The sequence below is a fragment of the Pleurodeles waltl genome, chromosome 10 (genome assembly GCF_031143425.1).
Source record: "Pleurodeles waltl isolate 20211129_DDA chromosome 10, aPleWal1.hap1.20221129, whole genome shotgun sequence".
Lineage (NCBI taxonomy): Eukaryota > Metazoa > Chordata > Amphibia > Caudata > Salamandridae > Pleurodeles > Pleurodeles waltl.
In genome coordinates, this window is record NC_090449.1 from 1017350333 (window position 1) to 1017377961 (window position 27629).

The 27629-nt window shown below is 42.6% G+C and overlaps 1 protein-coding gene across 3 annotated transcripts in view; it reads right to left on the minus strand.

Moving 5' to 3' along the window:
- The window catches only part of ATP2C1 (ATPase secretory pathway Ca2+ transporting 1), a 472867-nt gene that overhangs the window by 87422 nt on the left and 357816 nt on the right, over positions 1-27629 (minus strand). For all 3 annotated transcript variants that reach the window (XM_069211924.1, XM_069211925.1, XM_069211926.1), the window contains 3 exons: positions 26320-26370; positions 4322-4488; positions 2107-2175 (listed from right to left, as the gene is read on the minus strand). In XM_069211924.1, coding sequence (XP_069068025.1) covers positions 2107-2175; positions 4322-4488; positions 26320-26370 — 287 coding nt within the window. The remainder of the gene's footprint in view (positions 1-2106; positions 2176-4321; positions 4489-26319; positions 26371-27629) is intronic.

Here is a 27629-nt window from a genome sequence, read left to right on the forward strand (position 1 = left end):
CTCACTTCCAGGGGTGGTGGTGTCTTTTGTGGCAAAAAAATGTAGAAATAGATATTTCTTTCACTTCTGTGATACCAATGTCTAAGTCGCCTTAGCCAAATACGCTCCAACATCCTCCTCATCAATTTCATTAGTGGAAACTGAAGATTTTCCTGACATACGGTTTACTGGTGACTAACAATTTGAATACATAGATCAGTCAAAAGGATGCCTCAAGCTGCCAGACCCCTGATACATCCATCTTAATCATGGCACCATGAACATATTTAGTCAGTGGGTTCAGTCATAACCTCAACTTGGTTTTCATCTCAGACCTTTCAGTAAAAGTAAGGCAGCTAACTAACAGTCACTTGGAAGTACCACTCCGGCATTACTTTCAATCTAGCAAACAGTGTGAGAACAAAAACTAGTGAGATAAAGACATGATATAGAGCCAGCAGGGCATGATTGCAGATGCAGGTGAATGACAGACCTTGAAGAGACTTGCACAAACAATAGTCCAGACAATGAGCCCACAACAGCTTTAGAGATGTTTAATTGTGGGATGGGCTTAGCTTAATATAGCAGTATTTCACGGAATGTAAAACATAACCCAGGTTCCAATCCATAGGTCCAGGCAAACAGATTTGACCTGCTTTGAATCCCCCTACGAATAAATTTACATCTTAGTTGACCTTTATTTACCCTTCAAATAGTTGTAGGCAGGGAGTACGGCTCGTCCTCCCAGCAAAAATCACTGAATCAATTCAGTTTGCCATGGTATGGATAAACATGAAGCATTTTGATGAAATACACCCACTTTGAATCACACAAAACGAATCCTCCATTACAGTGCAAGTGGAAGAGGAAATGAGAATGGTTATATGCCTCAAACATATAGGCCTTTTACGTCAGTTTCAATGTTTTGTTGAAGTCCTTTAAAAAAAAAAATGTTCTTTAGAGCCAGAGACCAAGAGCTCTGGATAGGTTTTTGTAGCAAAAATCTCAGTGAGGAAGGGAATGTTCACCCACTTGAATATGGCATTTGCAATTAACTTCAAAATACAATTAATCTCTAAAAATGAAAACCACCATCCTTGCAGAATCACATTGGATCACAATTTTATTGTATATTTAACATATGAGGTCATTGGCAGATGCACATTGATAATGGCATTTGTGGTGGCAAATTACTCCAAATGTAAAGCAGGCACAATTTCGGCCTTCTGCATCTTTTGGACGAGTTCAATTTCCTTACACAGAAAACTTTATGAAAACATTGCTGATTGGAACACGTTTGCTGGCTGTTGCAAACAAAGGAGACTGTGAATGAAGTAAGCTGCAAGGGGTGCAGACAGAGCTGGAATTAGTTAGCCACAGCTGGACAGCAGGGAGAAATAAAGGAGAGGACTGTTAACTTTGAAGAAACGTAATCACAAGGTGTGATCTACAAAGACAGAGGGCAGTGGCAAGGGAGATGGAGTAAGGTATGTTTGTTGACAAGAATTGAAAACACAAAGCAATGTGAAAGGTCATTCAACATTTTTTACTTTTAACACTTTGGTTCTGAAAAAGAGGCTACTTTTAGTTCTAAAGCGACCAGTAACTGCACTTATTTGCTCATCTGAGTTGTGACATTTGTGGTAACAAAGTGGTTTTGTTTATTTTCACCCTGAGCTTTGAGGTTCAAAACAACCGAAAATGCCCAGGAAAACCCTTTGGCCAAAATAAGGAATTACCAGGGGAATCAGAGACAGAATTGTGATACTGCCAGTAATTCCTGATCCCTAAAGGACGCCTCAGTGTCCCACTGTCAGTTCCCTAGCAACTGCACCCCCTGGAGTTACTGTTACGCTGGTATTAACTTGTGTGGGGAGGTAGAGTTACTGGGAGGATTATCATGGCATTCATATTGCAAGATTCCACAGACATAGTTTTTAAAGGCCTTTTTGTTAAAGATTAAACTTCAATGTTTGATGTTTCCAAAGCACCTAGAACCTCGACTGTCTCAGCTGGATAATACCCAGCGATTATCCAGTTGTGCTAAGTATAAGCTATATAAATATATTAATTTATTTTCAAAGCTGAATCAAACTTCTAGTTGCAGACATTCACAAGCAAACTTACGTGCTCAGCTGGAATCTAACAAAGTTTTTGATGTTATTATAAATTCCTTTTCCCTCCTCTATGGCAGACCTGTAAGACAAAAAGGCACACATATACCAATCACTGCTGGTTTGAAATCAGCGGCTGAAAATCAAAAATAGAAAATTCGGATTGAAACCCACAAAAATAAGAATTTATTCCACTAATAAATTTGAATTGCTTATAAGCAAATACATCGATTTTTGCTAACTCTAGGTGCTATCGTCACAAGGGATCTGCACTGTTCAAGTCGCTCCACAAGACTCCTAATTCAACCTTGGTTTGATGCTTTCCTGTTGTGTGCGCTAGGCCTACCCACACAAGTGATGTAGGATCAGGACAAGTGGGAGAACGCAGGGTGGTAGGAATTAATTGGGTCTTAAGCAAGGAAGTGTACTGGGCCCCTCTTTTATGTAATTTATATGCAGCTGACATGGGGGATCCTTTATGCACAAACTTCCTGACTAAATTGGGCCTCAAAAACATGTCTGTGCTTAGGTACGTGGTAACATAGATATCCTGGACCCAACTCTGGTCGGATAGAAACATTCTCTTGACAAATTAAACACATATAACCGAAGGAACAACCTAATAGTGAATATTAGCAAAACAAAACTAATTATCTTAGGTGTCATTTTACTTGGACAATTGGAGAAAGACTTACAGATCAGGCAGATTCCCACCACTACGTGGGGTGTAGCAGGAGAGAAGGGTAGGTGCAAAACCCATTTACACATATAGAAATGTGAAGTTACTTTGTTACAACAGGAATTTTAAGGGGGATTATTTGTTAATCTTATAAATTCCATAGCCATCTCAATTCTGTCTTCTGCAAAACATACTCACTCGATGACCTACAGAACCATTACTTTTGGAAGAAAACTAAATGATTGATTAGATAAGTTAATGAGCAAAGTTTTCTAGGGTCACTAAACTCTATAACTTGGAAGGAGATCAACAATTCATCCTACAACTAAACATCCTCCTGGCTAAAATCAAACCAATTATAATCTTAAAATAATCTGAAACAGCCAAATATTTGATTAATGAAGTTGCTATACTGACATTAAAAACTGTGTATAAGAAAACAAATCAAGCTAATCACTTGTGGAGAGAACACAGAAACCTTATTGAAACATAACAGGACAGGTCCCAAAAGACTATTGCTGAATTGAGGATAGGAAGGGTCGGTAATGCGAATTTTCTCTGCTGGTGTAGCAGATTATGTGGAGATAAAATGGAATTGTTAACACATCTTATTTTGCCTTGTCCATTCCTGCTCAAAGAACTGAAAATCCTATTGCGACCAATCTTCCAATACCAGAATATGATGGTTATAAAGATGCAGAGTCCGAGTATACTGGAGGGGCAGATCATTAGTACGGCTTAGAAAGCTTTGTTGACCCAATGTGGCACTCCTGAATAAAACTCGTGGAAATATATTGATTCACGTTTCCATGAAGGGGCGGATGGCCAGCTTATTTGCTACCTAGTGAAATTAACGTGTTAGTAATATGAATCGTTATCGCACACACTGATCACTGAAAAGCAAGAAGGATACTAAGGGCCTGACTTAGATACCAGCGGACGGGTTACTCTGTCACAACGGTGACTGATATCCCATCCACCGAAATTGGACCAGATATCCGTTGCTGTTGTGATGAAGTAACCCATCCGCCGATATCTAAAGCAGGCCCCAAGTCAAAAGGAAGAACTTCAGGGCTAATCAATCTGGTCCGGAACAAAAAATTATTTACCTTTTTATGTTTTAAAGTTGTTTGGTTTAATGTTAATGAAACAATCTCTAGAGATTTTAGCAAATGATTCTTGCTCTGGTCAATCATGGGACATTTTCCTTTGTTCGTTTGTTTAGCACAAAATTATATCTATTTGTACTGGGATGATTTTAAAAGATTTACCAAAAATTATGAACTGAATTAATTTACTAATTTGGCTACAAAAGATATTATACTAATTACAAATTAAGCTTTGTGGAAATGTGAATCAATATATTTCCACTAGTTCTATTCAGGAGTGCCCTGTTGGGTCAACAAAGCTTTCTAAGTACTAATGATTTTTCCAAAGTTTTGTACTTGCCACAGAAAACCTAAATAACCTCCATTATCAACAAATCTAATGTGTTTTGAAGAGTAAGATAGCAAACTGTTTTCCTTAGAAAAGATTGTGTCTCACTCACAAAATGGTCCGAAAATCATCCTCAACTAGGATCATGTCAGCTGCTTCTTTACACACATCTGTTCCAGTTCGTCCCATTGCAATTCCAATATCTGCAGCTTTCAATGCCACTGCATCATTCACCCCATCGCCAGTCATGGCCACCACAGCACCGTTGTTCTGCAGAGACTGCATAAATGAAAGATTTGTGGTTACTTAAGAACAAAAGTGCACCTACATCATCTCTGGTAGTGCACAGGAAATATAAAGCATTCTGACAACTGACATGCAAACCCAATTTCACTTTGCAAATTACCTGATAGTTTACTTATTTCAATGCATTTATAAGCCCTACCATGAGACCCTGAAGATTTTATCAGTAATGGATCACAGGCTCCCCTGAGCGATATAGGAATATGTTTTATGAACTCCCAGCTATCAGAACATATTAAAATACCACTAGGTAACACCTTGCCCTCCCACACAGACATATTACCCAGTCATACTAATTCAGTCACCTACTCACAGCTACCTACCTGTGTTCTGTGAGGGGTCAACCTCAATCCAAAAACAGACTCGACTTCCATACTGAACACGTGAATACTCCAATGGAACCCTGCACAGGGCTGACCAGTAGCAGTAGGAACTACCTACGGCTTGACTATGGCAACTCACTCTACCTCGAGTTCTGAGAAATAATGGACAATTTACAGTTTGTCACCACAGCCTGTTTTAAGAACAACTTGGAGCAAATTACAATTTAGGCCATTTCGCTCATAAATATTAGGCACAGCATATTAAAGAGACTATGGGGGTCATTATGAGCTTGGCAGGCGGCTACTGCCGCCCGCCAAGCGGTAACTGCTGTGCGGCCGCCAATGCGGTCACACTCCCGTGGACCCCATTACGACATCCCCGCTGGGCTGGCGGGCGCAAACCAAGTTTACGCCCGCCGGCCCAGCGGGGATGAGGCTGCAACATAGGAGCCGGCGGTGTTGCGGCCGTGCGACGGGTGCAGTTGCACCCGTCGCGCTTTTCACTGTCTGCTATGCAGACAGTGAAAAGCTGCCCGTGGCCCTGTTAGGGGGCCCCTGCACTGCCCATGCCAGTGGCATGGGCAGTACAGGGGCCCCCAGGACACCCCTTACCGCCAGCCTCTTCCTGGCGGTGCAAACCACCAGAAACAGGCTGGCGGTAGGGGGGTCAAAATCCCCAGGGCAGCGCTGCCCTGGCGGATTATCACCGCGGGGCTAAAACGGCGGGAAACCGCCGGCCCCAGTGGTGCGACCGCAGCGCTACCGCCGTGGTCGTAATGAGGGTCTCCGTACCGCCAGCCTGTTGGCGGTACGGACGCAACATTACCGGGTCGTAATGACTCCCTATGATTCCTAGTGGTAATGTAATTACTGCTGGTGGTTGTGCTTACATTGTCAACTGTAGCTTATCCCCAGCTGTAACTTGATGAATATTACTGCTTAGTCTAGTTATTTCCTTCTGCACCAGATAGTATTTAACACACAAATGATATTGCAGGTGGTATTACTACAACTTTTACCCAATGAGGAGCCATAACGTGCACCTTCAAGTGGTCCCACAAACCCCACCTGTACTGCAATCGCAAGGAAAAACCTCTTTTTGCATGATCACCCCCAACGTTTAGGACTGATGCTGCTGTTTTTTCAACTCTAAAGGGGCACTGAGGCCAGCTAACCAAACCTCAATGCCAGTGCTCTGACAGGCACATGGCTGCGGAGGGATTCGGACTAGGTGCGCCAGTGAGTGTCACCCTTTTGACAGAAGTGTGACTACAAGGGAACACTACCCCTCCCCTAGAGCAGGGGCCAATTGCCCTTCAATCATAGGGCCCTTCGTGTTAAGTAATCCACAGGTAGGCCCATCTTCATTACATAATTCCAGCCACCTCCTACTTATGTAGGCCACTTTTTTAGTTCTTAGTACATGACCCGTTAGTGCATGAACCTAGGGATCCTGAGGCCCTTAAGAATGCCCCTAGACCTCCTTTAGCCTGAGATTAGGGGGCAGAAACATGTTGGCCAGTAAATAGTAGGTGACTCTTCGAGCCATTACCCTCTAGAAGCGTCCCACTTCTTTCTTTTAATCTCACCAGTAATCACCACTAATCAAGGTGAATCATCACACAGGTGACTGATTAGGTGTTTTTAGCTTTTCTGTAGCACAACTGGATCCCATCACTATCCAGATAACCTTTATCTCCGCACTCCCTCTAAGTTCCTTTAACTACGAGGTTGAGTCCGTCCAGGTGGTATTATCCTACCTAGAAGGGGCTAGGTGGTCATATGATGAAGCATGACACTATATAGTGTGTGAGACCACCTAGTCCGTGAAGAAAGATTCCCCTCAACACCATTCCCGGCACATGAATAAGTCCCGAAGTTCGGGATATGCAAACAGTCCAGGGCAAATTAAATTTATTTTGCACCCATAAGATACCCCATACTCCTTGTGTATTTGTTGCTCTTAGGAAAAAACACAACGGGCCAGCGTTTAAAGAGATATTACCGCTCCCTGGCATGAAGGCCTAACAGGATGTGAGCCCAAAAGGCAAGCTTTAAAGGGAAACTGTAGGAAAATGCTACTGTTGGCATGGTTACCCCCCAACACACTTTTTGCCTAGTGTTGATGCCAACTTTGACTGAAAGTGTACTGGGACCCTGCTAACCAGGCCCCAGCACTAGTATTCTTTCCCTAAAACTGTACCTTTGTTCCTACAATTGGCACAGCCCTGGCACACAGTTAAGTTCCTTGTAAAAGGTACCCATGGTATCAAGGGTCCTGTGGCCAGGAAAGGTCTCGATGGGCTGTAGCATGTATTATGCCACCCTGGGGACCCCTCACTCAGCACATGCACACTGCTTTGCAGCTTGTGTACTGGTACGGAGAAAAAGGCCAAGTCTACATGGCACCCTTCTCAGGGTGCCATGCCCACAAACCACTGCCTGTAGCATAGGTAAGTCACCCCTCTAGCAAGCCTTACAGCCCTAAGGCAGGGTGCACTACACCACAGGTGAGGGCATAGCTGCATGAGCAATATGCCCCTACAGTGTCTAAGTCCTTTCTTAGGCATTGTAAGTGCAGTGTAGCCATCTTAAGTATATCGTCTGGGAGTTTGTCATAAACTCCACAGCACCATAATGACCACATGGGGTGAGTGCCTTTGTGCACTCTGTGGTCAGAAACAAAGCCAGTCCTGGGTGGAGGTGCTTCACACCTCCCCTGCAGGAACTGTAACACTTCGCGGTCAGCCTCAAAGGCTCAAGCCTCGGATTACAGTGCCCCCAGGGCACTCCATCTAGTGGAGAGCCTCATTCCCCCCCACCCCCCTCCGGACACAGCCCCACGTTTGGCGGCATGTCTAGAGGGAAAATTAGGAAAAACAAGGCGGAGTCACCCCCTCAGCCAGGACCACTCCTAAGGTGTCCAGAGCTGAAGTGATCCCCTCCTTGAGAAATCCTCCCTCTTGCTTTGGAGGATTGGGACCAATAGTAATAGGAATGTGCCCCCCTCCCCAAATGGAGTGGGCACAAGGAGGGTGTAGCCACCCTCAGGGACAGTAGCCATTGGCTACTGACCCTGACGTTCCCCATAATTTAGAATTTAAGGGCCCCCCTGAACCCAGCTCACCAGATTGCTGAAGACCTCAAGAAAGAAGGACTGCTGAGCTGAAAACCCTGCAGAGAAGAGAAGGAGACAACAACTGACTCGGCCCCAGCCTTACTGGCCCGTCTCCTGCTTCAAAAAGCTGCAAAAGAGGAGCTACGCGTTCTGCAGGTCCAGCGACCCCTGAAAAGCCTCAAGGGGACAGCCTGCATCGCAGAGGACCAAGAAACCCGTGGACAGCAGACCTGTCCAACAAGAAGGAAGAAGAAACTGCTTCTAAAGGACTCCCAACTCACTCCAGAAGCATGAGTCCTAAACCACCCGACGCCCACGGCACGTGTCCAGCAGGCCCAACTAGCCAGAGATGATCCCCAGGTGATTCTGACCGAGTGTCCAGCCCTGGGCTGACCTCTCCACAACGATACCTGCAGAGGGAATCCCGAGGACCCCGTTGACCGCGACTGCCCGGGACGAAGATATCCGATGCCTGGAGAAGCACTGCACCTGCAGCCCCCAGACTCGAGAGAAACCGACCACCGGTGCAGCTATGACCAGCAGGCGGCCCTCCTCCCTATCCAGTCAGTGGCTTGCCTGAGAAGCCCCCCTGTGCCTTGCCTGCAGCACCTAAGTGACCCCCGGGGTCCCCCATAGAGTTGCATTGGAAACCCGACGCCCTGTTTGCACTCTGCACCCGGCCGCCCCTGTGCCACTGAGGGTGTGGGATTGGTGCCTACTTGGGGCCCCTCCAGTGCTCCTCTAAACCACCCTGGTCTGCCCTCTGACGACGCGGGTACTTACCTGCAAGCAGACCGGTACTGGAGTACCTCCTGTCTCCATGGGGACCCACGTTATTTTGGCTCTTGTTTGACCTCTACACCTAACCGACCCCGTGGTGCTGGTGCTGGGTGCTTGGGGATATCTTGAACCCCAAACAGTGGGCTATCTCTGTCCTGGAGACTAAACCTGTAAGTCTGTTACTTACCTCAGAAACTGTACTTTACTTACCGCCTTCAGGAACTGTTGAAAATTGCAGTGTTCACTTTTAAAATAGCTTTTTGCTATTTTTAAGAAAACTGTATACATTGTTGATTCCATTCAAAGTTCTAAGTATTACTATGCAAAGTACCTTTCATTTTATGTAGTTACCTGCAAACTGAATCTTGTGGTTCTAGAAATAAATTAACAAAGGATATTTGTCTATTAAAAAACCTATTGGTCTGGAGTTAAGTCATTGAGTGTGTGTTTCTTCTATTGCTTGTGTGTGTGTACAACAAATGCATAACACTACCCTCTGATAAGGCTAATTGCTCGACCGCGCTACCACAAATAGAGCATTAGTATATTCTATTATTGTCTCTGTCAAGCCTCTGGGGAACTCCTGGACTCTGTGCACACTATATCTCATTTTGATATAGTATATACAGAGCCAACTTCCTACAGGAACCCACCTCTGAACGGCAAAAGGTGGACACACAGAGAGCGTCTGCTCTTTTGTTCTGGTAGACGGACTCACCTCCAAGGGCTCTGCCATCATGCAACCGGGCAGAATATTGCATTCTGGGGTAGCTAGATGGCATACTTTGCAAAAGGTTGTCATTAGGAAGGAGGGGACCTGTTAGCCCTTTAAGTTTCTTTGACAAAGCATGACTGCTCAAAGCTACAGCTACATACTGCTGAGCTAAGGTTTTGCAAATGAACCTGACTGGACCCAAGATGGGTAGGTTAGCCTATTAAATGCTGAGGTAATACAACCACGCCATATAAAAACACTTTCCTCACAGAAGAGGACAGAAATCCCTAAGATACAACTTCCGAGACTCTGAGTCTGCTCTGCTGGACGCACTCCATGCCAGATTCACTCTTAGGTCTCCCTGTCACACCCCCAAACGTGCACAGTGAAGCCCTACAAACATAATATATCACCAAATGTGATCCCGCGGTCAGTCAAACAAAGTCTATTTTACATTCTTCAGCGTGAAAGGAGATATTCTACATGTCCAGAAACAGCAATGCAACCTAGTCCCCTAGCAACTATTCACACCAATACTAACCACATCAGTGGAATAACATTATATGAATTAGTCATGCACTCACTACCCCCAATTACTAAACTACTCCAAATTGTAACTAACCAGTGTTGCTGGCCTTTTTTCTTCAAATAACTTGATAGAACTGTCCCGAAAACCAAACATGTAAAAGTTTACAAACAAAATTCACAGTAAACGAGTTGCAGGCCAGTTACACACTCCTAAGACCACTCATGTTTAACTAATCCGTATTTGTGTCAAGCAGGTTTTCAGGGGTAAATAGGTAATCTGAATGACAAGTACAGCCAGTTGCCCCAGACCAACATTAAACAAGCAGCACTGTGACCTCACTAAAATGCCAAGAACCTGTAGGTATTGACTCTTGTGGCAAGCAGTCAAAGTTTACTTCTGTAGACTGATGTAGGCTTAGAGTTCCAAGTACAGGCAGCGCTTGGAATGTCATACAATAGTTTGGATGGCCAGACGTTTATTAATTACAAAAAAAGGAAAATACTTTTGACCTTAAAGTTCAATTCTGTAGTAGAATATATAAAACCTTGAAAAACACTACTTCTCTATCACAAAATAATACATATGGACAATAGGACTTATCAGTGCTGCAGGCAGTGTTTACATGTTCCTCAAGCACAATGAACACACAATTGTTTGACAGAGAGACTGCTGGTTCAGTTCATAAAGTTGCTGTTGACTTTAAAATGTGAGTGTTATTTAATGTTGGGCCTGTGGTACTGGGACTGGGAACTAGTAAAAATTGGACGCGGTGTGGCACATGGAGTAGAGGAGGTGAAGGCTGCAACCAGATATTGACCTTGGAAAGATGACTATCACAACTCTTGAAAGGAGACTGTGGTGCACAACAATACCTGAAGAAATGCAGGTAGGCCCATGTATTGCAGACAGAGGAACAAAGGTGGGTATTTGCATCACGGGCAGGAAGGACACCATGCATGACACACGCTTGTCTACGGTCTGTCACTTTGTCTTTTTGGCCTCTTTTTTCAAATATTTAATAAGAGGACAGCAATGGGTCTATACTGTCAGGTACAAGAGGAGAAATTTGCAAAAGCTCTGCTCTAAGATGTAAATTACCTTCAAGCAGGACTGGCAGTGTCACAATTCTCCACTCTGGCAGGATCATCTTGCAGGCAGAAGTTCTCATTGATGCTGATCTTTGTACTTAAGCTGATTCAGGTTTGTCCTAAGCACAGTTTACCTTGTCCGACTGTAGTCCACAGCCACACCCAGCCAATGGTTCTTGAATTTGCTCCATGTTGAGTGGGATAGAAGCCAAGTTTCCTGGAAATGGTTTATGCTTTCTTCTATGCTGGTGAACACAGAAGTTTATTACTTAGCTCAAAGAACCAATTTATGTTCTTAACGTTTGGCAGTACTCAGACTAACCAGCCAGTCACAACATGTGCAGCACAATGAATATTGAGGAAAACTAATTAAGTGCAATTGAATCCTTTACAGGTACAGCTCTATGGCATCAAATAACCCATAATACTCTGAGTGCCTCTAATCTACTGGCGATGCCAGACATCTAAGAACACTTTTAGGGTATATATATTCCTCTCAGACAGACCTTCAGTCAAATCTGTAGCTGCTGGTAAGCTTTAGCCACAGTCTTTGTTAAAATGCTGCTGAAATTACTCTTTGAAAGCTGCAAGCTGACCTTCCCACACCAGCTTCAATCCACTTAGAAGAAAAAATAGAGTGCTTCCTTGTTCCAATGAATTGCTATGAACTATTCACACACCAATGAGGTAACAATTGTAGGAAAGCACTCCTTTTGGCATGGTTAACCCCCCCACACATACCGTTTGCCTGATATCAGATGCTAACTTGACTGAGTGTGTGCTGGGATCTCCTGCTAACAAGGCCCCAGCACCTGTGTTCTTTTCCTAAACTGTACCATTGCTTCCACAATCGGCACACCTTTGGCACACAGCTAAGTCCCTTGTAAAATGTACAAGTGGTACCCAGGGCCTTGTTGTCAGAGAGGGTCCTCAAAGGCTGCATGTATTATGCCACCCTAAGGGACCCCTCACCAAACACATGCCCACTGCCATTGCAGATTAAGTGTGTTGGTGGGGAGAAAATTGTAAAGTTGACATGACATCCCTCCCTGGGTGCCATGCCCACAAACAACTGCCTGTGGCATAGGTAAGTCACCCCTCTAGCAGGCCTTAAAGCCCTAAGGCAGGGTGCACTACACCAATATGCCCCTACAGTGTCTACGTCCATGCTTAGACCCTGTAAGTGCAGTATAGCCATACTGAGTACCTGTGCTGGGGGTTTGTCATTACAAACTCCACAGCTCCATGATGGCTTCACTGAAGACTGGGAAGTTTGGTATCAAACTTCTCAGCTCATTAAACCAACATTGAGGCCAATGTTGGATTTATTGTAAAATGCACACAGAGGGCATCTTAGAGATGCCCCCTGAAATTCACCCATATCTCTAGTGTCAGTGGCTGACCAGTCTATGTCAGCCTGCCACCACCAGACACATTTCTGACCCCATGGGGTGAGGGCCTTTGTACTCTCAGGGGAAGTAGGACAAAGCCTGCTCTGGGTGGATGTGCTCCACCCCCCTTACCATCCCCCCCACAAGAACAGCAACACTTGGCAGTGAGTCTCAAAGGCTCCTGCCTTTTGTTCTGCTGCCATAGGGCTTTCCAGTTAGTGGCAATGCCTGCCCTTCTGGACCAGGCCCCATTTTTGACGACCACTTTTGATATGGGAAGAAAGTTCAGCAGACAGCAGGTGTTGTCTTCATCTTGCTGAGCTAAAAGTCAAAAAGGCACTTCAGGAATGAAAGTCAAATCAGTATGCAGAATAAATAACTTTAATGAAAGTGGGAGTTCTTTAATTAAGAGTGTTTGTGGCTTGCTGATTCTTAGGGGTACTATTTGAACAACAACAGAACAATTTTTCAAGAGATGTATATCAAGTCCACCCTTTGCATAGACTCAAACAGGGGCTTCATTAATTGCAATGACTGCATTTAGCTGTAGTGGAAACCTCTGGATCTTTAATGAACTTTGTGACTAGCTTACAATACAGTAATTGTATGTAGCTGGAGTGGCACTATTTGGACGTTGCTGCAAGGTGGACTATCACAAAAGTATGTTTAAGTCATGATTCTGCTAGGTGAAACAGGTAAGAAAGCAACGAATGTGGCTGTCATGAACGGGTGAAGACCCGTCAGGAAGCATCAGTTACAAAAACATTTCTACTTAGCACGACAAGTTTTACTGGTGCCCTCTTCCCTGGGCCTGAGAAAGTACCTTTATGAAATTGTCTGGGTTGGGGAAATTGTTGAGCTCAGGAACCAGGCTGTCAAACTGAGAGAAGATGGTTCTAGATTAAAATGAGGTCTTGTCGATTAGGTTTGAATTGGCCATGGACAGTTGTAGCTGTACTGCCTGGGCCAACCAGGAGACACTAGAATAAGACACTGCTCACGTGATCTTTTGTCTGTGACAAACAAGAAGAAACAGTGGAAAGATGTGATACAATGTTTTGCTCCGGTTCATCAAAGGTCAAGCTCCCCAGGTTACCAGTGTATGCTGGCAAAGGCCTTTTGTTTTTTCTTGTCTCCTGTCACAAAAAAAGGTTGTGTTTGGGTTTCCCATACATAGAATATCTTGTTAAAAGTTTGTTGGTTTGGCTCCCACTCATGGCATTCTCCCACAAGCTCCATTCATCGTAGGGATATGGAGTAATAAGTGTTTTCCAGGTTTATGAAAGGGTAGGAATAAAGGTAGAATTAATGGTTGGTTAAAGATTTTTAGGGCTCCGGAATGGATAGGGGTAAAGGAAGTAGTAAAAAGAGAATTGCGAGAAAACTTGTGTGTCTAATTCTCCATATAGAGGTCTCCTTCAAAGTAGGGCATCAAAGTGATGGATAAGGACATCATCCCCAGCAAAAATGTGTAGGCATGGTTTACATTTTCTTGTTGCGCTGGTAGAAATGGGGTGTGTTTTACAAAAGATGTGTCCCTCCACAGTTAAAGGCTTCCCTTTTTTGATGTCTAGACCAGCACCAAAGAAGAAGAAGGAATAGTTTATCTGTAACTCCAGTTCTCTCCTAGGGGAATCTCTATTGAAGTCATAAGCATCTGAATAGTTCCACCAACATTCGGTATCCTGGAGCACTTCCTTACATAATCTCTTCTTAAGTGTAGACGTTCGCCTTGCTTCAGGAAGACCTGCCGAGACACTTAAGAAAAGAACATATGCAAACAGGCTACAGTGGTGTAATTCTTCGGATTGTACATAGAAAAGGGTTAAAATCACCCTTATAAATGTATAATTTGAGGAAAATGTGTACACCAGACCTCACTTCTCCCTCACAAACCCTTTTCTGACAAAGTAAGAGATGAAGAATAGAAAGGCAGTGTAGCCCCATTTGCTGCTATTATGTGAGTAGAAAACAGTGACTGTGCCTTTAAGGCTGCAGCGACCACCAGTATCCCATCATGCTCAGCATGTGGCAGTTGCCTCAGTTCTTTTTGACAATACGTACTAGTGAAAGTAAGCGCAATACTATTTTCTGTGCTGTCCACTGGGGAGGAGGGAAGGCTGCTTATGACTTCAACTGAGATTCCCCTATAACAGAACAGGAGTTACAGGTAAGAAACTATTCCTTCTCTCGTAGGGGACCTCCGTTGATAGTCAAGCATTTGAATAAAATAGCAAACCCATCCCCAATAAATGTGGTGGAAAGAACAGAGGAGAGAAGATTAGATTAGGCAAATACATTCCTGAGGGAGGCTTGCCCTACTTGACCATCTGCACTAGCATCGGAGTCCAAACAGTGGTGTTTTGTGAATGTGTGAACAGAAAGACATGTAGCTGCCTTACAATTTTCAGCATTGGGGACATTCCTCATCAAAGCGGTTGTAGCTGCTTTGCCTCTTGTAGAATGGGCCCTTAGGTTTCGCCAACAAAGGCTGGCTGGCTTTTTGGTAACAGAAGTGTATGCAGGATACTATCCAGGACCATAGTTCATAAAAAGTTGGACCGATCTGCGCAGGCTGCGCATCTTGTCTAGGTGAAATCTCAAGACCTTCTTTACATCCAGGGAGTGAAGGGTTCGCTCTGCTGGAATAAAGGAATTATGAAAAAAAGGTGGGTAAAGAAATTGTTTGACTGACATGAAAATCCAAAATTACTTTTTGAAGAAATTTAGGATGGGTTCTGAGAACTAACTTATTAGAGTGGAAAACCGTATACGGTTCATTAGCACACAATGCTTGGATTTCACTAATTCTACGAACTGATGTAAGCTATTAGGAAAGCGGCTTTCCAAGATAGATGCTGTAGAGATGCCTTATGAATAGGTTCAAAAGGATCTTGCATTGAATGTGAAAGGAGTACTATAAGTTCCTAGGTGGGGGGAAGGACATCAGATGGGAGGAAAAACCTTTTTCAACCCCTCAAGGAAATCTTTAATTACTGGGATCATGAAAAAAGAGGATTGTGAAGGAGATTTACGGTAGGAAGTAAGAGTCGCCAATTGCACTTTTATTGATGAGACCTGTAAGCCGGATTTTGCAAGCCACAGGAGATAGGGAAGAATGGCTTCCCCCTGGCAAAATGTAGGGTCTGTGTTCTTGGAAGAACACCAAATGCAGAATCTCTTCCACTTGTAAGTGTAAGCTGTATAGGTTGAAAGCCGTTTAGCTTCTTTAAGCATGTTCATGCAGTCTTGTGGCAGGTTTAAGTGTCCATACTGCACTAGTTCAGGAGCCAAGCTGCCATCTGTCCTCCAAACTTCGTTAGTAGGTCTGGACGGCATGGCAGCTTGAGGTGTGGACACTGTGACCGGTAAAGGAGGTCTGTGAACCACCACTGACGTGGCCACTTCAGAGCTATCAGGATGAGTCTGGCTCTCAAGTGGGACAGCTTGAGGGGGACTGCTGGGATCAGAGGGATTGGAGGAAAGGAGTAGAGAAATTTGCCTGACCAGTCTATCCTTAGGGCATTCACCAGAGTCTAGGGTTGGAAGTACCTTGAGGCGAAGTCTTGGCATTTTTCTGTTTTCTGTGGGGGCAAACAAGTCGATGTGTGGTGAGCCCCAAATCCTGAAGATGTTGTTGATGATGATGTTGTGAAGGACCCATTCAAGGTTTTCTTCCAGAACCCTGCTGAGGGCATCTACCTGCACATTTTGCACACCTGGGGGTCGGTTGCCGTGATCTCCAGGTTTCTGGCTATGAGCCATCTCCAAATTGCTTGGGCTTCATGAGATAACAGTCTGGATCTTGTTCCCCCCTTCTTGTTGAGGTAGTACATTGTGGTTGCGTTGTCCGTCTGAACAAGCAGGGATTGAGTTTTGAATGACGGGTAAAATGCCTTGAGTGCCAGGTGGACTGCCCTAAGCTCGAGGAAGTTGATGTGATACGACATTTATTTCTGAGACCATTTGCCTTGTATTTGGAGATGATCCATGTGGGCTCCCCATCCCAGTAGTGACGCATCCGTTAATATGATTTGAGAAGGGGTCAGTTGGCAAAAAAGGCACCCCGTGAACAAGGTTGGTTGCAGAGCACCACCATGTCAGAGACTGCTTCATATGAGGGGAGAAGATGATCTTTTCTTCAGAGTTGCCTGTCGCTTGATCCCACTGATCCTCAAGACATTCCTGAAGGGGACACATATGAAGGTGTGCATTCGGAGTGAGGAAAATACATGAGACAATGGAGCTGAGAGGAGAGGACACGGACCTCACCGTGGGATGAGAGGCTGTCATTAGAGAATTACATTTCCAACGGATGGATGAAAATCTCTCCTCCAAAGCATACACTTTTGCCTGTATTGTTTCGAGAGTGACTCCTAAGTACTGCAAAGACTGCGCCGGATTAGAGATTGAGTTGCTGTGGTTGATGTGCAGACCCAAACATTGGAGGACGTCGCAAGCCCAGCTGCAATGTTGCTGGGCCTCTTGTGAAGTTGAAGCTTTGATCAGCCAAGTGTCTAGATAGGGCTGGACAAATATTTGGTGTCTCTCAAGATGTGCAGTCACTAATGCCATACAGAGAAGGCTCTGGAAAATGACTTGAGGTCAAATGGAAGAACCTGGTATTGATAGTGGTTCTGCGACACTGCAAACATCAAGAATTTGCGGTGTTTCTTTTAAATGGGTATGTGAAAATATGCATCTTGGAGGTCTCTTTAGAGCATAGCCAATTTCCTTGGTGTAGTTAAGGGTAAATCTGATGTAATGCCAGCATCTGAAATTTGTCTTTGTGAATCTATTTACTGGCTGTCTTTAAGTTGAGAAAGGGTCTAAACTTGTTCTAGTCTTTTTTCTATAACAGAAAGTATCTAGAATAGATACCTTTGCCCCGTTGTTTGTGAGGGATGACCTCCACTGCTTTCTTTTGAAGGAAGATGTTGACTTTTTTTTTTAAGCATGTGCAAACGAAGACTGGATGGTTTTGGTGGTATGGTCAGGGGAAAACTGGTGAACCTGAGAAAATATCCATTCTGAACAATATTCAGTACTCAGGCATCTTTTGTGATTATTTACCATGAGGCCTTCTTTCACTATCTCAAGGAAGCCTTCTCTTCTGTCTCTGGGGAGGTCAAACTGTTGGACAGACTCCCAGAGCGCTCCATCATATCTTCCAAACAGGGCAGTGACACTTGCGGCCTTCATGGTGGCTGCTGTGTTACAGACCTTGCACGCTATCAAGTCTAATTTCCTACTCTCTCCTTGTCTGAAGGAACTGAAGAAGCCGAGTTGGTGGCATGATATTTCTTACCAACCAGAATGTCTACTGAGTCAGGTGGTACATCTGTTCTAAAGAAAAGCAGATCTTGTTCTGGAGGTCTGTATTTCTTTTGAAGTCTTGAAGGTGCTGATTTGGTGGCTGCTGGAGTAAGGAAGATGTCCATGGCAAGCACCAATGGAAGCAGGGGTCTTGATGACGATCTTTGTTGAAGTGTTTCAAAGAGAACTGATGTGGTAGGTGTAGGAACAGACCTCTTTATGTTCTATTTTGCCGCTCCTCTTACTAAAACCTCCTGGAAGGTGGACATGTCATCAATCAGGGAGATGCACAGAGGTAGTGAGTTGGTAGGGGTCAGTGAGTAGTGTCTTCTTGACAAAGATGAGGAAGTTGTGTGTTTAGATCTATTTCTAGATGGTGCCCTCGTCCTCAAACTATGGCTACGATGATGTGTCTAGTAGACGAGGAACACCTGGAATAGTGTCTCTGGCGTGATCTATAGCACGTTGTGGAGCACAATCTAGACTGTTTTGGTGTCATAAGAGCAGAAGGAGTTGGACCAGGAGTTGGAGCAGGAGCTGCGGGTGTAGGCGGCAGAGGAGTTGCAGGAGTCTGTACGGGATTAAAAAGCAGTGTTGAAGGTGGCGGAGGCAGTAGAGCAAATTGGAGGTGATGAATCAGGGAGTACTATTGTGATGAAGGAGAATAAGCCCTTGAGTACTCAGAGTCAGCAGATGAACAAATCCTTCAACTTTTTCTTCTCAATGCTGAAATGAACTTCAATGGCGACCTCAGGCAACGGTGCCGCAACGTCTATCTTCTCAACGTTGTACAGTTCCCTGGCGTCGAGGCATCTGGTCGCCTCAACGTTGATACGCTCCTCGACATCGATCTGATGGTGCATGTCGACTGTGCATGCCTCGTACTTTGTCCTGACGTCGATTTATGGCATTTTCTCAACCGTGATCCAGTCCTCAACAGCAAGCAAGATGGTGCAGTACCTGGTCTCGACGGCGACCAGGAAAAAGGGCGCTTCCATGCTGGCACTCTTTTTGGACCTTCCACATCCCTTAGAGGCAATTGTGAACATTTTTTACAATGATGATATTGATCTGGTAGATGAGAAGAGGGAAGGCAGAGAATGAAGACATTGTGAGGGTCTGATTTAGTCTTTCCCCTCCCACAGGAAGAACACTTGTCAAACAAAGAAGGCATAATGTTGAAGAAAATGCCTCAAAAATCTGTCCGAAAAGGCCTGAAAATGTGAAAGAAAGTTAAAAAAAAAAAAAAAAAGTTGAGTGAACTTTTGAAGAAAAATAGCCTAAAAGGCTGCGCTCAGTGCCCTGGGATCCTGTCACCAGGTACCGGAAAAAAAGAAATGAAGCAACTGCTACCTGCTGAGCATGATGGGATACTGGAGGTCTCTGCAGCCTTAGAGGCACAGCCATTGTTTTCCACTCACAGAATAGCAGCCTTTGGGGCTACACCGCCTTTCTACTCTTCATCTCTTACTTTGACAGAAAAGGGTTTGTAAAGGAGATTTGAGGTCTGGTGTATACATTTACCTCAAATTATACATTTCTAAGAGTGCTTTTAACCCTTTGCTAAGTACAATCTGAAGAACAACACCAATGTAGCCTGTTTGCCTAGGCTGCATATTATGTTCTTTCTTATGTCTCTCTGCAAGCCTTCCTGAAGCAAGTCAAATGTCTACACTTAAGAAGAGACTATGTAAAGAAGTGCTCCAGGATTCTGCATGTGGGCGGAACCATTCAAATGCTCATGACCATCAAGGGAGATCCCCATACGAGAGAATTATAATTCTGGTAGGCAGAGTCAGAGTGGACTTTGTTGGGTTCAGAGTTAGTTTACATTTGTGGAGAAGCTACAGCCAAAAGTTAGGGGTGGCTGCTGCCTCAGACCTTGACCTTCCGTTTACAGAGGGCAGACTATTTTCAATGTAAGGGATGTATTGAAATATGCATCAACCAAATCTGGCAAAGTCATATTTCCATCTGCTGCAGTAATAATATTTCTTGAGGAACAACACTTCAGAATAAAGGTGTAAGGGGCACTGTAAGCAAGGCAGATCTAGGAGTGTTTACTACTAAATTAGTACTTTAGTGACAGGGAAAACCTTGAATAGAACCCCTTGTTCCATTGAGATTGCTTTGAGGGCCTGCATTTCAAGACACTGAAAAGTTTTCGGACTAAGAATGGAAGGTGTTGATGGTGCTCAGAAGGCAGAGGCTGAAGCTAAGGCAGTGGCTGCTGGGGAGGAGCAGGATTATATAGTGGTTGAGGCTGCGATTAACAGTCAGAAGAGGTGGAAGAGATGTTGTAGTTTAGGTAAACATGGTTGGGGTGTGGTAACAACACTTGCCTTGCATCGCAGTCCACAGTCCTGAGCTGCACATCATGTATAAGATCAATCTGGGCCTGCATCATGGGTGACTCATAATATCTTTCATCACAGTATGACCCCTCATCATGATACAGACTGTAATGTCTGCTATGTGGGTTGTGAAATCTCCATCACTATTCAAATCCTTATGATAGTAGGGTGGACTGGAGCTTGATCATCAGCATTCTGACATTTGACAATTAATGTTCTCCCTTCCAGATATTTGTACGAGGTTCTGGCAATATCTTGCTTGGAGATCAATAGGGCGATAAAAGTGTAATCGAAAAGTCGGGTGGATAAACAAAGTATACATAAAATTGGGCCTTATCAAGAATGCAATGAAGGTGTCGTTGAAGAGGACACTGGCGTCATAACAACTGTTGAGGATAATGTCTTTGCCCACAGGGTAACTGTCAATGAGGAAGCTGCTGTCGAAAGTCATAAATTTCTGCAACAAAGGAGTCTTTTTCATCATCCGAGGATGTGGATGGCTTCTTGGCAAATTACAACAGTGATGGTCTACTCATAGGCAGTTCAGCTGGGGATCAATGTGATAGATGGGACATCATCCCCAGCCAAAAAAATTTAGGCATGGTTTGTCATTTTCTTGTTGAGTTGGAAGAAATGTGGTGTATTTTACATTGTGGTGCTCTACAGGGAAAGGCTTCCCTTTTTTTGATGTCCAGAATGGCACCGAAGAATTATTATTCTTGTAATAATATAATTCTACAACTCTTGTAACTTGTACTTCTGTAACTTTGTCAACAGTGGTTTTGGAAGCAAAGCCTCTATGGAACGGCTTTCGTCAGGCTAAATTCAGTTTTCTTTAAAGCTTCTTTATTTGTTTTTTTCTTAAACAACCATCAGCATGTTAGGGCTCAACCACAGTCTTATCAGACACACATATATAATGCCCAAATTAAGCACAATACACGATAGGACCGGACTGGCTGTAGCGGGCATCAGGCGTTTTCCCAGGAACATGGTTTTGCAGCAGTGCTGCAATATCAGCCTCAAGTAAAAAAAACAAAAACAAAAAGCAGCAGTGATTCGTCCTCCTACCCACACCCAGGACCTGGGGGCTGGTCCTACAAACTTGTCAGGGCTGCTATGGGTTCCCAGTTCGGCCCTGTTACATAAACATTTGTTCAATAAACATGAAGCATTACTGACCAACAGAACTGATAGACCATTACTGAGTGAGTGATATAAACTGGAAGTGGTCTTACCACTTCCCTCATATTTTTTATGCTTCCTCAGGCGACCCCGGTTTTTATAAATGGATTCCCCTGAGAAAAAACATAATAGCCCATATGATCAAGTTATTCAGATATCGCAGGAGCACTGACATGCTGCCAATGTTGAGTGAATTCCCTTTCACAATGTTTCAGGAAACCTATTCTCAATAACATTTTGTCGGCTCTAAGTCCTTCCCAAACTGTCTGCATGCATACAATGGCACTCTTTAGGCTCTGTAATATTGGGATGCCAAGCATATACTTCAGTGAGCTGTGGATTTGAGTCCAATAGAGTGCCTTCTGCCTTGTGACACCTTGAGCAGAACAGAACAGTGCATAGTTCAATTTTTTGTAATCTATCTGGAGTGTAATACACCATATGAAAGTACCTGAATTGTATAATGTGCAGTTTAGCAGAAACCAAAATTCTCGTGGCCATTTTGGCTTCCAGTCACTCATCCTTATCTATGACGCCCAAGTACCTGGGCCACCCTACCTTAAGGGTCCTAAGAGGATCAGGGATGTTAATGACATGAGCATGATGTACCCTGGAGGATCTTATCTACTTTGTCCAGAAAGAGCTTGGACTATCAGATAAAACTCAGGGACAGGGCTTAGTCTATCTTTATAGCCCTCCAGAGTGTGACGTCACTGTAACAAACAAAAAATTGCAACCTAAGTAAGTCATAATGCATGTTCAGATCGTCACAGGATTTAATACGTGTCGACCTACAGACATTTCCAAGTTTGGAAATAGCATTTCTATCTCATACCTACACCACCTCCAATTCTGCTATTTCAGGAATCAAATAACCAGATCAGAGTGGAATTTCCTTGGTTTATTTCATCCCTCAGGCCGTTCATTTCAATGCATTATACCAACAACTATGAGTAACCTTGTGATGCAGGGTAAATACTCTGCAGGTTACTTGCTATACAATGATGCAAATAATCCCTCTTCATTTAAGTATTGGAACTCCAGTCAGTGGATGAGGATCATTTGAGTTGCCCAATAATAAAGCTTTTATTTATTTATTAAGACACCCTTTGAGGAGCTTCTCCTCACAGGTAAGGTGTCAAGCTAGATTGTAGTGTTGTAAAGAATGTGGGCTGCAAAGTACATAGCTAGTTCTGCAGTGTATATAAAAACTGTAGTAGTGGTATCATTTTAAACAGGGCACCTAAGTCCATTATGAAACGTAGGTGTTTGCGCCAAGTCTCCATTTGATTTTTCAACTAAGTGTAATATTTAGTTTCCAGCTCTTGTCCAGATATTTTGAAACATGTATTACTAGATATTCTTAGGCACTTTCAATGGGGACTCTCAGGTGTATAGTCTCCAAAGATGAGGGTTCAAGAAGCAGCCATTGAAGGGCCCTGCAAGGGGGTGGTCTTAGTTCTTCTGGAATATTCCCCACTCATTTTGCTTATGCTCTGGATATGAGCAAGATATTTACTTATTGTGGCAGTAATTGTCACTGATGTGTTTTTTGACAAGTAAGTTGGGCTAATCAGTAAAGCTAGAGGTGTAGATACTTTTCAAGGGCTGCCATCACCAAGAACAAAAATAAGATCACAGTAGAGACTCCCTTCATACACCTTGTGCAGTAGAAATGTGAACTACAGTGTCACCTGGGGGTAATAGACTTCAGAATAGTTCCACCTCATTGGCTGCAGTTACACTCCATGGCTGTAGTATATGCTTGAAGGCTCTCCTATCAACAAATGGGAATGATTTAGGCATGTTAATCCATGAAAGGTCAGATGCTGTAGAAACTAAATCATCCATTTTATTAATCTTGCATTACTAGTTACTGCTCACGTCTGGTCGCTCTATCATGTGTCTATCTTTCATTATTGAACTTAATTGGTATGAGTTTTGTGTCAGGTTGTGTGTAGTTTAATGCTTCAGGGACCAAGCGCCATCAAGCATACAAGGCACCCAAGAACTCTGCAATTCCCTATTCAATTCATACTATAATATATATTGCTCAAAACGTAGTGCTGGACGGATAACCTCAAACCCAGCTCAACAGGGTGAGAATATCTGGGATTCCTAAGACTAGGCCAAGCAGAAATCAGAAATACATAGACTGCCATTAATTATATTCTTGATACCTCACTTTTCTCATTCAGATGTACATTACAGTGTGAGCACACTGATCCTTGGCTCATCAACAGTGCTCTAGACTCCTGACCTGTCATTCAAGGCAGTAGGAGAGATAAACAACTACATCAGTTTTTCAAGATGTAACCATCAAAGTTTCAGATGTCAGTAACAGAGTCACAGGAGTTAATTTATGATTTATACTGAGTGACGGTCAGGCTTTGGAGTAATGCCAGTGACTTTGTGTAGCTATAATACAATGATTAATCACACACTCATAATAAATGTTTTTAAAACACTACCATGAAATCCACTGAGGTATATAAGTACTGGACAGGCAAGCATATTGTGCAAAATCCGGCAACCCGTAAAAAAAAGGTTCCCAATCCAAATTCCTTGAGCACAAAAGCACATTACCTAAAATAGATTTACTTAAGTCGTATGCACATTTTTATCCAAGATATGTCTGTTAATGCTGCTTAGGTTTTTTTGGAGAATAAAATGTCCACATACTTTGAGGTACATATCTTCTACTATCCCATCACTGAGAAAAATGTATTAGATAGGCATGGGTCAACATTTTTGCTTTAATCTTTAAAAGTACTCATCAATATTAATGACATAAGACATTTCCAATAAGGACCAATGCAATTCCTTACTCAAATAAAAAACAATTGTGACATAACATTCATCCATGACATAGCCTTTCATGGAGTGCATTTGAGTAATTACTGCACTAGGGCATGCCACAGGTCTTGAACGTTTAATATAAAAAGGCAAATATAAAATGCGTGAGCTGTGAATCGTATAATATTTCACAGACCCATTTGGATTTGGGTTCTTCATATATGATGTGAGAGGGCAATTACCTCTTTGGTATACAAGAAGCTATCAGACTTCCTACTACCTTTGTAACAGATTTGGTTTATGTATAGTTAATTGAGTAGCACAATAATTGCTATACTTAATTGGGTAGGTATTTGCTGCCATCTGAGCTCATTCGTTAAGAGAGAAACATCTGGTCTTATACTTATTCAGATAGCACAAAATTCCACATTTCATAGTGTGCTCTTCATGAATGTCATTTATTAGTCAGTCTGTACGTTGGCGTTTTAAGAAGCAGAAGGATTTTTTTGCTATGAAGAATACAAAAACAACCATTTTGCATTATGGCCATCTGTTTTACCTAAATTCACAAATTGAATACCTGCACCAATGCACTGGAACATGGAGCACTGAAAACATGCTAATATGCCACCAAGACACTCGTTTTTATTATGAGCTGTATATCACACATTTGAATCTGAGTAAAAACAATGGAGACTTCCATTCTGCAAGAGTCATAAAATTCAGTACTATCAACTTAGTTAATGGTAACACTTGCTGGGTTTAAAGCCACAAAAGTGCAGGATAATGTTTTTTTGTGACACATAACTATTTGCTCACTGTTATTCTGTGATATATCAAGGTGTGTATCTCATTGCAAGGCTTGTGAAGTGCAGCATCACTACAAAGGGTTTATTGGCACTGAAGATGCGAACATCACGCAGAAGGACTAACCACGGATGAAATTTCGTGACAAAAAAATTAAGAAACTGGTTTTCAATTTTTTCCAAAACAGGAATTCAGCCAAAGCAGTCAGCAAAAAAAGTGCCCACCTATTGTATTGCTCTGGAGAATGGACTGAAAAGTCAAGCCCTCAGCTCCTCAATGCTCCAAAAAAGGAATTGTAAACAGCATGGGATTCACCATGTGAAAGGCTTAAAGGTAAGGTATTTAGGAAGGAAAGAACTTTGGCATATGACCTAAAACACATATTTGCATTTTTAAGCATAGATTGAAGAAAACACGTAGAGCTGTGACCTAGGGTTATTGCCTGGTAGCCCTAGAGGAAGGGTGAAAATGCACCTCTGGTACAGAATAATCAAGGCCAAAACATGAGATAGCAGAAACATGCTTTGTTAGTAGGCAAAATGGAAGTCCTGAGGATAGCTGAATATTTTCTTTGCAAACAATTCTACATAATTCACCAAAATACAGATGAAATGCTGGTTTCACCACCAGTCATCCATTTATGGACCATAAACAATGCCCAGATACAACTGAAGCCAAAGGAACCCAAAGGGAGGAATTTATTTTATGCTGCATTGCTCAAACTAGACTAGAGATATGATTTCACAAGTGTGAGGCGGCAAGATGAATCTTCATGTAGGACAAGACCTTTTGTTGTCTTCAAAAAGAACAGAAGGGTGTCTCAATCTCTTGGGTCAAACATTCGAGAAGCAAGCAAGAAAGATAAAGGCTAAAAATGTACACTATCATAACGTTGCCAATAAAAAAAGGGAATAAACAGCACATGGGTAGCACCATTTATGTTGTATGAGCAAAGAAAAGATCTGGTATCTCTAACTAAAGACTCAACTGGGGACACTAAACACCTATAATATGATCCGGGGAGGAGCAACACCAGTCAATTAAAGTCATAGCTAGTTTAATAAAGTTCAAAAGAGATAATTGAATCACAACACTGTACTTGAGACACTTAAGGAGAGTGGGATCAGGTCAATGGAATGTTTGACATGATCTCTAACAAATGAAAGATCTGCAGACAAACGCCATCATTTAGAAAATGTAGTTTGACATTGGTAATAGAACAAGACCAATATCATAAAGAACAAGAAAATCTTATTAAGTATGTGGTCACGTAGAAAATTAACTCAAACCAAAACATTGCCAATTTTATATTCTGATTTATAATACAGCTACTTTAAGTATGAAGAAGTAAATCATTAACAACAGGAATATCCAAAGTTTAGTTGCACAGTATAAAAAGGCATACCTTAACAATTTTCAGTTTATGTCTAGGACTGGCTCTGTAAAACACGGAGACCTGTGGAATCAGCAAGTGAATATAAAATTGTAAATTCAATATGCAATAGTTCCTTTTTCATTGCACCTGTGTTCTCATAGAACATGCTCAAAAACACAGTTACACTGTATACAAATAAAAGAATTCAAATCCTAAGGAAAAAAAAATATCACCAAACATACATTTGGAGAAAGTAGATTTATTACATGTTCAATTCAGTTGAGAAAAATAAAGTTAATCAGATTCTCTCAGAAAATATAGCACAATTAATACAGATGTGGAAGATATTCAATTTCAACTTAGAAAAACGTACAATTGTTTTCAATTTTCAAATACAGCATTGGTTAACTATCCTAGTATCAAACACCATGGGTAGTTAGTTACCTTTGTCAGGAAAAAAATGACAAACTTAAAAATATGTTTTAGTCTTTCGAAGAAAATATGATGACCGTACCTTAGTTCTTATGTCACACTTAGGTCAACATAAAAGGCCTACTAAGTAGGGGAATGTAATTTTATTTTCCAACAGATGATTTTCTGTTATTGATATATTAGCGGTTTTATGGACTGCTCTGACAACAGTCTAAGGACCAGATTTAGAGATTGGTGGATGGATACTCCATCACAAACGTGGTAGACATCTGCCTACAACAAGTGCCATAGCATGTAATGTATTCGTAATGAGACTCATGAAATATACACCACATCTTTGATGTCCGGCAAACAGAAACTTCAAATCACGCCCAATGTTTTTATGGCTTATTTTTGTTTCTAATACTGGTGACATTTCTTGCTCTACAGAATATTTTTGTTTACTCAATCTATATGTATTTGTGTGTTTTCTTCTGAACAGTGCCACTACATTTTAATTGTTCAGTTAACAAAAATATTTTCAGTCCTGATAGAATGTACTTACCAGCACTGTGTTTTGTCTTAATAAGAACACTGCACTTACAGACCATACAGGCACATTCGTGTATTATAAGCTTTCAGATATGGACAAGGAAAATTCAGCTTATATTTTCCTTCTTGAAGACTTGACACCCAGGTCTGGAAGTACTAGTAGCATTTAAAGGCAAGCCAGGTGACAGGATCGAAATGTATCTGTTGTTCCTGGTCTGTTAGAACTCAGAGGTAGTCTTAACAAGGAGGTCCATTTAGAGAACTGTTCCAAATTTCTGGCGAACCATGTCGAATTTTGATTTTAGCTTTTATAGTGCTGGAGCCATTGGTGCTATTGGGAATAGTTAACTAGAAACTAAAGCAATATTATTTTGAAA